The sequence below is a fragment of the Electrophorus electricus genome, chromosome 16, assembly GCF_041902795.1.
Source record: "Electrophorus electricus isolate QZ-2024a chromosome 16, ASM4190279v1, whole genome shotgun sequence".
NCBI classification, from domain to species: Eukaryota; Metazoa; Chordata; class Actinopteri; order Gymnotiformes; family Gymnotidae; genus Electrophorus; species Electrophorus electricus.
Window position 1 is genome coordinate 12123085 of NC_137512.1, and position 15979 is coordinate 12139063.

The 15979-nt window shown below is 35.6% G+C and overlaps 1 protein-coding gene and 1 long non-coding RNA gene across 4 annotated transcripts; one reads left to right on the top strand and one right to left on the bottom strand.

Moving 5' to 3' along the window:
* Positions 1-24: 24 nt before the first annotated feature.
* Positions 25-12934, bottom strand: ergic1 (endoplasmic reticulum-golgi intermediate compartment 1). Of its 3 annotated transcripts, none has more exons than XM_081698857.1 (11): positions 12796-12920; positions 9386-9509; positions 7994-8055; positions 6409-6481; positions 5601-5695; positions 3676-3800; positions 3036-3140; positions 2880-2940; positions 1956-2056; positions 1431-1553; positions 25-1112 (listed from the first exon to the last, which is right to left on the bottom strand). In XM_081698857.1, the coding sequence occupies exons 4-11, from the start codon at positions 6456-6458 to the stop codon at positions 1005-1007; spliced, it is 768 nt and encodes a 255-aa protein (XP_081554983.1). In that variant the 5' UTR covers positions 6459-6481; positions 7994-8055; positions 9386-9509; positions 12796-12920; the 3' UTR covers positions 25-1004. The 3 variants fall into 3 exon arrangements, with proteins under 3 accessions (XP_081554983.1, XP_081554982.1, XP_081554981.1); XM_081698856.1 differs by having other exon boundaries at positions 7994-8989; XM_081698855.1 differs by lacking the exon at positions 9386-9509 and having other exon boundaries at positions 12796-12934.
* A 62-nt stretch (positions 12935-12996) lies between these two features.
* On the top strand, positions 12997-14876 carry LOC145651683 (uncharacterized). Its single transcript, XR_014117510.1, has 3 exons — positions 12997-13091; positions 13217-13289; positions 14575-14876. It is a non-coding gene; the product is annotated as an uncharacterized LOC145651683 (long non-coding RNA).
* The last annotated feature ends 1103 nt before the right edge of the window (positions 14877-15979 follow it).

A 15979-nucleotide genomic window follows, 5' to 3' on the forward strand; every position in this document is an offset into this window, starting at 1 on the left:
AAAAAGATACTTAATGAAATGAAATACTGGGTAGGAGTTATTTTTAATTGACCGTATTAGAGACATATGGCATATGTATTTGTACGACATCATTCAGGTTTGGAAACTCCACCTTCTGAAACCTCCTTTTCTTGTTTAACAAGCCTTACCAAAATCCTTAGTATGACTAACATGTGTAAGCCGTTTTGTTCTTGATACAGGTTGAGTGTGCAGCCTTTCAACCCAAACACTTAAAGCTGCCGAGGCTAAGCAAATCAAACCAGAGAAAGATGACCTTTACAGAGCAAATATTAAAAAAATCCTTTGCTTTATGAAAACACAGGAATAAATTCATTTAAACATAATAAGAAGTACAAGCATTTCCAAGGGTAAATTCATGACTAAAAAGCAATTGTTTCATTCTCCCTAACAAATCAATATCATCTTGAATAATTTTGCCCTTGCGGACTTTAAAGTGTTAAACTTTAAAACACTAAGACACACAATTCCAGCTGTCCAAGTAAATGAATAATTCGGTAATTCATATGATTAACAATCATCTGTAGTAGCAACTAACATAACACCTTCTCTTTTATCTTTGTGTAGTTAATCACACTCCTATCCATCCCATTTTATGTACCTAACTTATGTACAATTGACCTGTGGGACATACAATCTGTGTCTTTAACATACTTGTTATTAGTTACCAATGTTAAAAGACCTATTTAGAAAGAAGGAATTACCTGCAAGTAGTGCTTCTGTTGACCTTTTGTTCATACTCACTATAGCAGACTTTTTAGGATTTTTAAGATGAATTAAAATGCAAACATTTCAGCCAAATTACAAATGCTTTTTCTTAATTCCAATGATGTTTTGCTTCTGAACTTCTTAACAGATGTGCAAGATGTGCATTTCTCATGAAATGCAGACAAAATCTCTCTTAAAGGGGAAACCTGGGATCATACTGGAGCACAGTGGAAAGTCATCATGGTATAAATAAGATGCCTGGTAAATGAGTCAGATGCTCAGGACATCTTGCCTATCTGGATTTTCTTCCAGGCCTCAGAGGCCGTAAATATACAGGAGTCAATGATTCCTGCCACTGTGAACGTCCCACCAATAATGGCACAGATCTAACAACAAAGAAAAGGCTGAATATTAATGAAAAATAAAAACAGTTAATCTAGATTAATTATATACAAATGTGCTAGATTAGTATTTTTTCCAAATGTGAACTTGAAGCAAAATGTAACATAAAAGAACTGTAGAGGTTAGAAAAATATACTTAAGTCTAACTTTTCAACCACTATAAAAACTAAATGGGTTAGACCTAAAAAGGCAACAATACTAATGTGTTACTCATAACATATCCAGTAATATGACACTGCGTGTGTGTGTGTGTGTTTGTACATGCACACAAATGAGTGTGTGCTTGTGCCCTTAAGACTCACTGTTGTAATAAAACGATAGACGGGCTGCCTCCTTTCTGTATATTTTACTGTGATAGGACTTAGATCATAACGAAACCAAATAGCTGGGATGATTCGTCCTGTGTGACTGTACGCTACATACTCCTGCCAGGAAAGAATAACAGGTTACCATACAGTCCACCACCAATCTGGATTCATTTAGAAGATTCAGAGTGTAAGGTACAAAATGTGGTGCCATCAAACCATAATTCAGATCAAAAGTGCTTTGTATCTGTTGCTTTTTAATTATAAAAGTGATGTGGTTTTATAGTGAGCTGTAGCACATGCTCTCCCAGTCATGGATGTGTCTCAGGTTTCCAGGTTTCACTACTTTATAAAGAGAGACCTGTAAATCCAGGTTGTGCCTATAGTAACCACGGGTCATTATAGGAGCCCATAAATCAGCAGACTTGTTAAAAAAACATGCATATGTTTATAGACTTGCATTTTACAGCTGGTTTATATAAGGCACATCAGGATTAAATGGAGCTAAACATCATGGCTTACCTTGTTGGCCACAGTGTACTGGTAAGAGAATCTCTGCTTTCCTGACAAATCCTCATATACTGTAGGAACAATCTTGAGGATATAATCATGGGAGGCCAGAGCTGAGGGGAGGTGTGGGGTAAGATGTGGGAGTAGAGTTATTAAATTGCAAAAAAACAAGCATACCAGAGACACAAATAGACTATTGCATGAAAAAGCCACTCTAGGACCACTGCTAATCATGCCAACACAACTTACATATTTCACTATGTGAGAAAAATTAACTGATAACTATGAATGTTGTTATTCTAAGTTTGTATGTGTAAAAGGAAATAAATGTGAACTGCTTCTTCAGTTTTGACAGCACATCTGCTTATGAGCATCCACTAGACGTCACAACTTCACATGTAGTGTAGCTTCATATATGTCTGCTAACAGATCCTACTGGTGTATCTTAATGCATCATTCTATTGCTTTATTGCAATAGGAAATGCAAAAATTGTTAGGCTTCCTTTATTTGTCATTTATCTGTAGATGGTTCTCCAAAAAGAATTGTATTATTTGCCACCAACCTTAAACATGCAGTATTATTATAATTGTCATTCTCTAGCTATAACAGTGTTACGTGTTTATGGTTGGTGACATTTAAAATAATGTTTAGAAAACTATTTCCAGGACCAATATTTTATTAAACTGGGAAAAAAAACAAAAAACTTATGGGTGTGAAAAGATATTTGTGATGCTTCCATTGTTAGGCCTTTGAAGCATTTTAGATTACAAAATATGAAAAAACATTTAAAACCATTTTCCACATTTCCCATCTAGATGTGGTATGAATATTCCATGGAAGAGACAACACAGTCAGTTATTCCGTGCCATCATTTATGTTTGGCTAAAATGGCAAAAAGCTCAGGGTGCATGCAAAATGAAGATACGGTAACATACAATTGGACTCAAGTCTGTTGGCTCCAACAAGGGCATTGAAGGCTCCTTGGATGTGCTGCACCTGCAATTTCAAGCATATGTTTGCTTCTTGGTATGGTGGGCATGGTTTTTGACACAGTCTATGATCTGATGAATGATTATGTAAAGGTGAATGACCTGAAGCTTTTCCCCAAAGGTGAGCTTATGAATGATGTGAGTCATGTCAGGGTTCTGTGGCTGCGCCGTAGCACTGTGTGTGGAAACATGGAAGTTTCCAGGGACCTGGACAAAATGGAATATATAATGTATAGATACAGGCAAGCTGATTTAAGTCATTTAACAAGCTCTTCCCCAAAAGCTTTCAGGATGTGATCAGACCAGTGCATTTTGTCAATGTTTAACTTTCTGAAAAGTTCAATGGTCAATAATAACACGACTATTTTCCATTTTATAAAACACCATGGCATCTGTGGAAAAATATCAAAACAATGACTTTAAGAAGCTATTTAGAACATTAGCAGTAATTAGTCAGACCGTTATGCATTTTCATTAATAATTTCAACAGTTTGATTACTGGCAAAAAGGTGCTGTTTCCCAATTTGATGTAAAGCAGTCTTATTTCTTTGCGAACTACAGTTTGTGGAGTTATTTAAAGGATTTGTAAGGATGCTTCCAATTTGATGGGTTATTATTGTCCTGGGGTACAAAAATGCCATTTTACCCTCTTTTATGAAAACCATTAAATCCTTTTTGTGTAATTGTCACTTCTAAAGCCTCAGCATAGGGAAACACTGAAGAGTTGGGCCGAGTGTCTTACCTTATTAATGGTGAATTCGCCCTCGAATCGGCAGCCATAGCCATCGTTTAGGGGCACCTTCATGGAGTTATCTATGTGGCCCACTTCATGTCGCCCCATCTCATCCTGGATGTCCAACCCCACCACTTAAGAGTGAGAATAAAGAGAGTAAAGGTGAAAGATAAGACAATCTTTCGAGTTACAATCAACAACCAACAATCATATGATATATTCACAAATTTTCATATATTTGTTCATTTGATGCCAAAGTAGAAGGTGTTAATAACTTAAGAATCCAAACCCATTCAGACCATTACAACTATGGAGGCATATCTACAACACAATTAGATCTTTAACAAACAAAGCAAATGATGCCATCATATTGTTGATATAAGTCCCTGTCACTGTAATCCAGAGGATGAATACCAGTATTGCTACACTGGGTGCAGACTAGTTAAATTGAGTCTTGGTTAGTAAGTTCCGCAGAAATACAATAACACCACCTAGCTAAGGGGATAACAGGGGTATGACAGAGAAATGTTAACCATATGCTCTCAACATATCAAGTTCCAATACCCTGTTTCAACTGCTAAACGTGAGAGTTGCAGTTCAGACACTTGTGGCATAAATAAAAAATATATATAATAAATAAATGTGTGTTTCACCAAGACCACTCAAGCCAGGAAGAACACTTGGCATCCAGACAAATCAAAAACTAAATATACTTATCATCTAATAATATTTTAATTCCAGATTAGATAGATTTTTTAAAAACTACATTTGTTGTATTTACTGAAAGATTAATGTCACATTGGAAACCAAACTCTTTCTGCCGTTTATGCAGCCAAATCTAACAAACACACGAGGAAAAAAAACCTTTGAATTACTTCTTCCATTCAGCAATTTACCAATAGATGAAATGTGTGCACCTTATGATAGAGCCGAATTAGATGTTCGGTGCTGTTCGTCAAAATGCAACATTTAGAATAAAGACCAATTTAATCTGTGCCCCCACCCACCTTAATAATCATCATCATCACCTTATCACTAATAGCATGCAGCTCTGTAACAAAATCCTTACATACAGACCTCAACATTAATGGCACCTGGATATATATCATTAAAATTCAGTAAGATTTTATCTGAGAATCATACTTCCATATTTGATATTTTAAACTTACTTTGGCCATTACAGCATAATGTTATGGTTGCAAAGTGATTTTATAACTCATCACAAAAGTAATAAAGGGATTTCCTATTTTACAAGCCCTGTTTTTCATTGGTTGAATCTGTCCCTGGTCATAGTTTAGATACTGTGTAATGTGCTAGAAATACGCAATTATTCTCTAGACTGGCAGGGTTTAGAAAGCCTGTTCTACAGGCACATCAAGGATAACATCAGTTGTTCTGCTTTGACTCAGGACCCAGAAACCTTGTTTTTTTATTTACAGTCCAAGAATTTTGATCCTTTGGTTTTGGACTCAAAAGAATAGTGGCTGCAATTATCACCAGCTATTTGAGGATCTTTTGTTTTCAAAGAAAAGGAATTTAACATATAGATTGGCCACTGACAGTATGGTCAGCAACTGATGACATGCCAATTAAGAGTTTAGTTTTAGCATAAATGCAAATCTGATTGCCTACACCACACCAACATTTTAACACTAAAGGCAGTATTTTCATAAACATGTGAAAGTTCTGGACAGAGATGCTCCAATGTAATGAGCATAAACCTTGAAGGAAATTCTTGCAATAGGACAAATAAACTAAAACTATTGAGGCATGTGTGCTGGAAATCTTGGATTGTACCAATAAAATAAAATGTTAAATTCTGATTAAAAAGCAGCTGATACGGCATATCATATACAATGTTGGATGTGAAATAAAGGTTCTCTTATAAAATTAGAGAAAGCAAGAGTATTAATGTATTTTATGTAAATACTCACAATCACAATGTAAGTTTGGCAAACTGACGTTTAAACTCACATCAATCTTCCCTCCACTGTCTTTATCTGGGTCATCCACATACAGTTCATTCACTCTGTAAAAAAATGGATACATATGTCACACATTGGGTACATCTTTAGTTTATTAGCAATTACGCAACTTCACACTCTTTCAGTAAAAGTTGATTTCATTTATTAAGATCACAATGTACAAGGGAGATTATGCAATACATAAGTTTAAAAGAGCATTGTGGCATTAATGATGCCTACCATAAAATCTGTTCTGGATATAATTTGAAAAAGTTAGAAAAAGGTGTTCTTCTCATTGACAGAAGGAACTGTTTTCAAAAAATTTTGCCTGAGACAAAACTGCTAAATGACAGATGAGGACAAACTACATCAGTGGCAACGTGGTCACTTCCTCTGTCACCTCTCCTCTACTAAACGAATGAAAAGAAAGCTGATACAAGAGGCCAGCAGATGACATCCTGTGTGAAGCTCAGCTTGGCTTGTCATAAAGGTCATAAACACTGGAGTAGCAACCATATACCATGTCCATGCATTTTTCCACAAGGACTACTCTATTTCACAGCATTACATTTACTGTTTAACACAAAAAACCTCTACTTCTATATAATTTTCTGCTTGCATTAAAGTCTTTACCTATAGTGGTTACAAACAGTATCCATATATATGTATATCAAGCCATTGCTACTGCAACCCGGATGAGTCATAAGTAGTAGTTGTCCTAAATGCTTCATATTATGTGTCACAATGTAAGTTAGAAGAAAATAGCAGCAATACATACATTTCTGTGGCTATGAATCCTGTCAGCTCAGAGAGAAAGAGGAAGAGCATGAAAACACAGCAGCAGATCGAGACTGCAGGGAAAGGGAAAGCCAAAGTTCAGGAGCACACCCAAGCACAACAGTCATAACACCATGATAATGAGCTATAAATACAGTAAACACAGAAAAGAGTAGCCCAAAATAACCAACTTAATTATTTTATTTTTTAAAGCTGCACTTTATGTGCATATAACTAGTTGCATATAACTATTTAAGTTGCATATAACTATTTGTGTATTTCTACTTTTCACCAGATGTAACGTTACCTCAGGTCATCTCGCATGCAGATCTGACCTTCCTATAATGCTCTGACTTTATTCTAGCAGCTTTCTTTTTTTGCCTTTCGCTCAGAGGTGCCTTTTTCTCACCCTGCCTATTGTTCTTGGAATTACTTATGAATATATATCAGGCCATTGATTTGACATGTACATGTTGTTTATTCAAAAGATCCAGAAACACTGTTGGATTACATCATGCCACAAGTCTAAAATTGAATGGTTGGCCCGTCATGGCCCTTGAACATGTAAGCTGTCATGTGACCAAATGACTAAGGGGAAAAAAACACTTGAGCAAGCAGATATAGTAAAGCATGTTTACATGGAGACGGTCTCCATTGACTCATGATCACATGACTATGGCAACAACATTACGCCCTAGTGTGTGGTTTCTTCCAGTTTACACAAGTTAATGTTTAGCTACAGCACAAACAACAGGGAGTGTCGCTATGTCACATATGCCACCAATTTAGGTTCAACACAGGATACATCATTTAGACCTTCATTTAGAGAGGGAAAAACTGGTAATAAAAGTTGGTAACTGGATAAATACATAGTGTGATCCATTATCCAATCTGATAAATTAAGGATGAAAATTAATTACTTTAGGAAGCTACTTGAACTTTCCTAGCAAAATCAAACCTTTCAAGTCATCTTAACCAAATTATAAGTACATAATGCTTCCAGGCTCTAAAACCGGTTAGGAGTTAAAGATTTAGACCTGGGGTGGGTTAGGTTGTATGACTTAACCAATTTCAGTTCATATGACTAAAGGCTAATCCACCTGAAAGCACTCCATTAATAGAACAGGCTATGGGAATCCACTGTGGATAACCACAGTGTAGTCATACCACTGTGGAATGCCACAATGAATCTCCACCCTCACAAGCCAAAGTGCAGGGCCTGTGATTATTTAAAGCTAGCACAATTCAAGACCTGCCACCTCATGAGAGTTGAAACCATGAGCATACAGGGTGGATGCAGCTGAGAATCTGAGAAATAGTTACATGTAGTTTAGTACAAGCAGCTAATGATCAAGCAGCTAATGATCAATCTGGGGTGAAAATCTGCGGGTTATACTGTGTATGACTATGTATGTGACGAATAAACCAAACTTGAAACTTGAACTTGAAACTTGAAAATCACATACTACTGGAACAGATGAAAAAGTAAATGATAACATACAAGAAAAAAGGCAAAAAAGCCAGACACCAATTGTAAAGGCAGAGTCTGGACATACTGGCAGGAACATGGATCAAACATTACTCACTGAAGGCTCCAGTATATGTGGGCTGGGTGAGATCTTTAGGTACCTTCCTGTAGATATCAAACCTAAAAGGAAGAGCAAGGAGAAGCGGTGAGAAAGAGGAAAGAACAGTCAGCGGAAGCACAAGGAGAGAAAAAGTAAACACAGCAAGTAAGTGCAAAGGTACACTCTGTTCCCAGTATGTCAAGAGCTATGACAGTAGTGCTCAGGAATGTTAACTATGACTGTGGACTATGAGAAGCTCAGCTGCGGCACTACACCACTTCCTCCACACTCTAGACCCATCTTGCAACCTCTACACAAGGTTTAACCCTTCCCCCATCCAGTTCTCATAACAGTGTGACAAAGGTCATAGGGAAGGCTGTCAACAACAAATGGATTTCCCTTTCTTAACTAAAAGAAACTAAACCACTCCATGTGCCCTGCCCCTTTGCAAAGTAAACTTTTTAATTGCAACTGCCCTGCACATTTCACAAAGCAATTTTGTGAACAGAAAAAAAAATTAGAGCAGATGCTCAAATTACAAACCTTGCATCACCAAGCTAAACAACACAAGGTTTAATGTAGTTAAATAATAAATCTGCATGATACTACTTTGAAAGTTTTTAAAACTTTTTAGGTTTTTGTTTCTCTTTTTATTAATAATCTTATATTAACATTACACTGGTCTTAGAATGTGTATCATTTGTAGCCTAAATTACATGTTGAGATCAGATGCTAGCTGTCAGTACATGGCTTTATATAATTTTTATTTATACTTACATTTGTAAGTACATTTTCACTTGTACATCAAGCTGCAGTTAAATTAGGGTTCATGAGTGGTATTACTGGCAAGTGTACAGCTCTCTGACAAGCACTGCTACTAAACCAACTCAAAAACATTCTTGAAATAAATGTTATCTGTGATATAAGTGTTATCACAATCTCTAAACCAAGGTCATATTCCTTAGGAATGTTTATACTTATCCCTTGAATGTCTCAGTACACAATGAGCTCCCTCTGATATTGGTTAAAAAGAAAGAAAAAAGGACATTATACTCTAAAACAGATGATAAAGTTTTGAACATTTTCTAAAAGGTCTACATCAAATAAGCTATTGTAGGGAAAAAGCAAAAGCACTCATACTCACACATGGTCAAGAACAATGTCAACATTATATATGAATGCATTATTTCAAAATTAGAATGACTGCATGGAACAAAGCAGACAAGATTCAGCCTGATTTTGCAATTATCATTTCATTCTTGAAGATGTTTATCAGCTAATACTCCACATAGTTCTTGTTTTCGCCCTTTATCTCAGTCAAAATGGCATTTAAAAATATAATTAGTCTGGCTTTCACTCTCAATGTGTGGATAATATAATCTTCCACTGAAGAGAAAGCTCGGGCATTGCCTTTTTTAGGCGCTCTCTTGAGCTGCGCTACTCCGCAGCCAAACTTCTCTGCCTGTGGAGCCTGCAGGCCTTTTTCGGCATCAGAGTCCCAGCCATGGCCCAGCCCACATTCTCGTCATCAGCCCTGTAAAAACACAAACATCTGGGAACATTTCTTCCACTGAGCACTACCCATGAAAATCAAGGCTGACGCATTACAAGCAGGGCTGAGCTGGGGGCAACTTCCTGTTGTATAAAATTTCCAATTTTTCTTTGTACCCTGACCAGTATTTATTACCATTGCATTATTAAAATATGTGTAAGCTTAAAGTCAAAGTCAAATGTATTTATATAGTGCCTTTTATAACACAAGCAGCTATACAAATGTTTGGGTCCAGATCCCTAATGAGCAAGCCAGAGGAAACTGGCAAAAAAACAAACAAAAAAAAAAACCTTGGCTTGCCCGAGGTTTCATTGGTAGTTCCACCTAGGGAGGTTATTATTGTGAACTCTCTCTGTCTCTGAACACACTAGGAATCCCATGTCTTGTCTACACAAGCCAAGCCCAGATTCCTGGGTTTGTTAGTTAGCTAAGTGAAGGCCTGGGGGGGGGGGGTACAGGATTAAAGACTGTCATAGACTAGTTTACCAAAGGTTTTAGTTTGATCGATTGTGTAATGCTTTGATTTATTAAAGGACTCACAGAACATTCATCTGGTAGTGGCAGATGTTGGATGTTCACAGCATATCAAGAAACACAGGTTAAAAGGCTTATTTGCATATTGTAGCTTTCTGTGAAATCAGTACTGACAAAGACTCATACAGTATTTAACAAACAATGTCTTGTGCATCCCGACTTCAAGACAACAAGTACAGTCTACAGATTACACTTCCTTTCCTGGATCCCTTCTATTAAACTAAGCCACCACATCAATGATGCAAGCATCGTTAAGTCATGAATGTTTAAATAGAGCCTATAACCCTCCGATTTGTAGCTATTCAAATTGACATATTTCTCTGAATTTTTCCTGTCTAAGAAAATAGAACACATGACTCTGTTTGCTCAGTGATTAGAGTGTTTGCACTAAGTGTTAGGGAGTCTAACACTTAGTCTTTTTATTACATTCAAAAGAGACAAGTGTACAATGTATTTTACAGACCCCATCCAACTGCCTATTCTCAAAAGTAACTATTTACTTTCATTTCACCTTTTTCACCCTCAGAAGTAGTAATAGTAGTCATTTTTCACTCCACATCGTAATACCCTTGACATTATGAGTCATGCTTTAGGTCATTTCTTGATGCTGTAACAAAACCATGGGCAATTAGCAAAAATAAGCACAAGAAGACTTCCTGGGGTTATATTGAAGTACACTGTGTACCATTATGAGCATATGTTGCATATTTGCCTTTGACTCTGTTAAAGAAGGGTTTTTATTTCCTGATTTATTACAAGAAATGTATATTCCAAATTATTCTCAAGTATTTTGGGCAAGAAACTAATGACCCGAGTTTCAATTATAAGGCAATCTGAAAAGTCCATGGAGAGTTTTAATTTTAAATAAGCTGTTAGTGAGCCACTTACACGGCAATAAAAGGATGCTATTAACGTTGTCAGAATTTCTTTTGGAAACAGAAAACATCTTGATGAGCAAATATGAAGGAGGGTGTAGGTAAATACAGTAACTGTTGCTGTTAGTTAATGTATGTCATGTCTTATTCTTTACTCCCAAAAAATATTCAAGAAACTCTACATTTATGGAATTTAGCAGACACTCTTATCCAGAGCAATTCACAAAAGTACTTTGTCATTTACTCATAGAATACATCCTAGCCAGTACAGTAGGTTAGAGACCAATACGCCAATGATCTAGAAAACTGTAGAAATACATGGATCAATGCTGATGCATAGAAGTACAAAAAAGTACAAAATACAGACACTCTCTTAGACAATGCTAAGTGCAATAAAAATATACACAACCACACACACACAAACACACACACACAAGTTGGAAAGTTAGTGTGACTATTGATTACCAACATGACACCATCTTTTTAAAAGACAAAAATGAATACAGGTTGGACATTAACTCATTATTCTGCAGACTAAATAACTATTGCTTATACTTTCAGAACATTTAATTGGTGCTTTAAAATTAAAAATAGAATAGTCTACAAGAAAAACAGAGTATCCCTTATCTTTGATTTACAGAAAACATTCCAGAAATACAGTAAACAGTTCATAAGTCAAAGTGCCCACTGTTTTAAGTGACATGATATAGCTCATACAGCTGTACATAGTAGAATACAACAAATATAAAGATTTAAGAGAGCGAGAGAGAGGGTGTGTGCGAGAGCAAGTGAGAACATTCACATTTTTTTATTACAACTAATTTTTAAAAGATTGTGGGGTGGGGGGGGGGGTCGTCCTTGGAAACATATTTCCCACAGATACAGGGAGAGAAATATAGTATGCATTTATGTCACTTTATAATTTTGAGTAAGATACAAATTTCGATTCCTATTTGTTGCCCATTATTGTATTACCATCAAATCTAATATATCCTATGTGAATAATTATCATATCATCAATATAAATTTTGAAAAAATACATTTTTAAAAAAAGAAAAGAAAAAATAGTTTGGTTAGGTCTATAATTTTTTCCACCATGCACTCTGAAAACTTTTCTGCATTCTGTATATTACATATTGACTGTAGAAATATAAGACAGGATTACAGCAGTATATCAACATAAATATGTAAGGTGGCAGCCTATGGAGGTCTTAACAATGCAAGTTCTTTGTTTTCTGCATAACTACTAATCAATAAATTGAATTCAACTGATTTTTGCTCAGTAGCCAGATCTTCTCTAGATTGATTTTTAAAAGCGTCTGTGATACGGATTTCTGTTTTTCGCCATTATTTCTAATTATTAGATTATTATTTGTATATAATATTGTATATTATAGTTGCACATTATATTACACAAATAGCTATAGGTTACAGTTATGCATCGTGATTACATGCAATGTATCCAATGTACCCTAATGCAGAAGTCTATTTGAGAAGACGCCGAATGAAAGGACATACAAATATTGTTATCTACACAGTCCATGTTAATCCATATAAATGGATGAACCTAGGCAAATTAGCATTGTAGCAGCTCAATTTGGCTCTGTCTCTTGAGAATTTCAGTGAAGCGTTAATTACTGAGAAGGCTGGACCCCATAAAAGAAGGGATTCAGTTTAAGCATGCAGATGAAAAATCGGTCTTTTAAATTGCTTCATTATCCGAAGCGATATTTTTGCCACACCGCTAGCTAGTGGCTCTTATAGCATAAAATAGATATCGGAAGCCATGCTTGAGTTATACACCACAGAAAACAAACACACTCAACAAGATAGCTAGCATCCTCTATATTTTTACTCACCTCCGTACATCGAAAGTCATGGTGTTTACACTTTTATATCAGCAAAACATTAACCGGGACCAACAGAATACCACTTCAATCTTGTGCTTGGAGCCTACCGGGAGTCTCTGCCAGGGTGACGTCTGCTATGGACGCTTTGCAAAATTCTATTGGTTTGAATATCTCATGGTGGATGATTCTACTTCCGCTATATGAAAGGCTGATTCCTCTGTTATTTAATAAGGGGCTTCTTCTCATACGGCAGTGTGGCCGAATCTAAGAAGTTAAAAATATTTTTGATCCATTTTCTTTTTCCTGTATGTTTTTTTCCCATGTGTTTAAAAGTTTCATTTTATGTAGTCTATGATTAATGCTAAACCAGAGTTTACTAGCTACTTGGGGACCGCTGATTTTTCTATACGTATCCTTTTATTTCTTTTAGACATACAAGAATACTATGACTTTTAGGCCTACAGCAAACTACGGACATCATCTATTGCTTAGAGTTGTATAAGGTTAGTAATACAATTTGTAGTAAAATTCTGCAATTATAAAGAATGATAAAAGTGTTAAAGTCTATATATATATATATATATATATATGTCCCATGGATAATGGGTTCTTTCTTTAGTCTTGGTTCTTTCAAGGTTTCTTCCTTAATTACTCCCTTGGCCTTTTCCCTTGCCACATTTGCCACTGGCTTCATTATTATGGATCTGGACCCAGACATTTGTAAAGCTTCTTTGTACCTCATTTAAGTCACAGTTATCAAACAATGTCCAGAGCAATATTATTTCTCCTGAAACCTACTGCACCACAGCATTCATAGACCTAGCAGGCTTTGTTTCTCTTTGATCACTTTAAAACAGTTTGAAATGAAACTGCTGAACCTTGATACTGAAAAGGTTGATACAATTGTACTTTGCGTATTTCCAAATGCACTCACAAGATCTAAGATTATACTATGTGGATATTATTTTCCATACCGTTAATAAAAGTATGGTGGACAACATTGATACATAAGCCCTCCTGTAATACAAGTGTCCAACATTTACAAATAAAACATAATGTGGACACCATTGCTTAAGTTGATGTCATATGCCATTGTGCAAATTAGACATTTGAACTGGCTCAAATGGAGAAAACAGAACTTTGAAAGAAGGTATTGCAGTCAGACATGTCAATAATGGAAAATGAAATATGGCATACCATGTAGTTTCCAAGAACTGCCAGTGGTTATTTAGACACACATTTCTCAATAAATGACCAGTGACAAGAGGGGTATAGCCATACTCTAACATTATATCCAGGAAGTGTATTGACACAAATTTCAGTTCTCTTTCATATTGAGAACAAAAATCATGATAAAAACAAACAAAAGTGGTGTGAAACCTGAGATTATTGCCATACAAATTATTCACTTATGTATAGATTTATCTTATTATTAGAAGTGAATAGTAATGCAAAGGATATTATTGTTTTCTAGGTCCTTGAACCGTTCATGTTATTGTATCAAACTTCTTACTTCTCTCTTACAAGAAATATAATTAAAATTACTTTTGGGCTGATTTACACAAATGTATTAATAAAAATTATTTAAATTTAGAATGATGAGCATACGTTTACAATGAAAAATAAAGTTACTTTGGAAAAATATATAGATCTACTATAGATCTATACTATGTTATCCATAGTAAGTTATCACCCACACAAAACCGCTGTTTATAGGAAGTGTGGGTAGAGTACATTATGTTTTCAGATACACACATTTACTTCACTTGTAACATTCCCTTCCCACAGCTTGCTTTCCTGGATTTACTCAATGGGTTTGGACAGTGAAATCCAACTCCATGGGCAGATGTTGCTTCATTTTATAGTGACACCAAGTTTTCCCCATCTGTTGCTTTGTGTTGCTTCCTCTGTTTTGGCCACGCAAGGCTCAGCACAGTCCTGACTCAGGTGTCAGAAATGCTGTTCTGACGTCAGGCACTTTACTTCGTGCTGGCCTACTTTCATTTCGGTAAACACTATGCCTGTATGAAACAGGAAATATTATACATATTTTAGGAAAATGTACACATTAAAAATTAAAAATTAAAAAAGAGCCTATTTATGTATGCTTATTATTTAGCAAAACACCACCAGGCATGCTTTGTAAGTAATGCGCATCATGACAAAGTTCTAAGAATGCCATATCTATATTGGATTTATTACTTCCATATTTGCAATTCATAATACTTCTAGATGTAATCATTTAATTTATCAGATACAAAACAGTAACTAAATGTTTGCTCATGGTGTAACCCAGAAAAAGATGCAAGCACGGTCAGTGGAAAACCACACATTCTAACCATATTCATGGAAATATGGCAGGTATTGTTATGAATAGGGCTGTGACAGGTAACACAACAAAGCAGTTGAACAAACTTGACAGCATTATTTTAGGAAACAAATTATCTAATTAGTAAAATGAAAAAACAGTGGGCAACAAATTGGCTAAACTTTCAACTGGTGTAAGATCCCTCTTATTAAAGTTTGTTCTTTAATGTCAGCATGTTTAGAGTTAGACATGTCCTAAACACATCATGTAAACAAACAAATATGCATTTCATACACTGACTTCTTGCATACTGTGTAGTGTTTTCAGATGATGGAAATTTACCAGTCCTCCAGTTTCTATACAGTGATTAACTTTTATGGTTAGCATTTGCTCTCGGCGCAATGCACACTGCATAGACTTGTACAATAAAAACAAAGTATAAACTTTTATGAGTGCAGTGACAGATATTTACTAATTAGCTTATTGTTTGTTAGAACTCAAGGAAGTGCATAAAATCTTTACTTACAATAACATCATTTATTATATTTATGAACTGATGGGCCATTGGTATCCAAAGAGAAACAAAAAAGGTCTCTCTTCTTTTCAAAAGAGGTGGATATCATCATCATCATCATCATCATCATGATCTTTATTTATTTAATCCAATATCAGCCAATGATAAGTTTAATTCAATTAAAAACTGGAATTTATTTGTCTACCATTAGCACAATGATACCGGTCTGGGTTTAATATTGTTTTAATTGGTTTAATCAAAGTCTATTCTGCTTGTTTTGTCCGGCTTTCGTAACAGTATTTGGTTGGCCTGGCTCACATGCATATGACGTACGTGCAAATTCACGCGGGCAGTTTGCCGAAATAGGCGGA

Bases quoted from the DNA above. Each gene is read 5' to 3' on its own strand.
- ergic1 (XM_081698855.1), bottom strand. From the start codon at position 12,815: ATGACTTTCGATGTACGGAG. The intron at 5,696-6,408 runs GTATGTATTGCT...ATTTTTTTACAG, and splicing joins GGATTCATAGCCACAGAAAT to AGTGAATGAACTGTATGTGG. The intron at 1,113-1,430 runs GTGAGTCTTAAG...CTTTGTTGTTAG, and splicing joins TCTATCGTTTTATTACAACA to ATCTGTGCCATTATTGGTGG.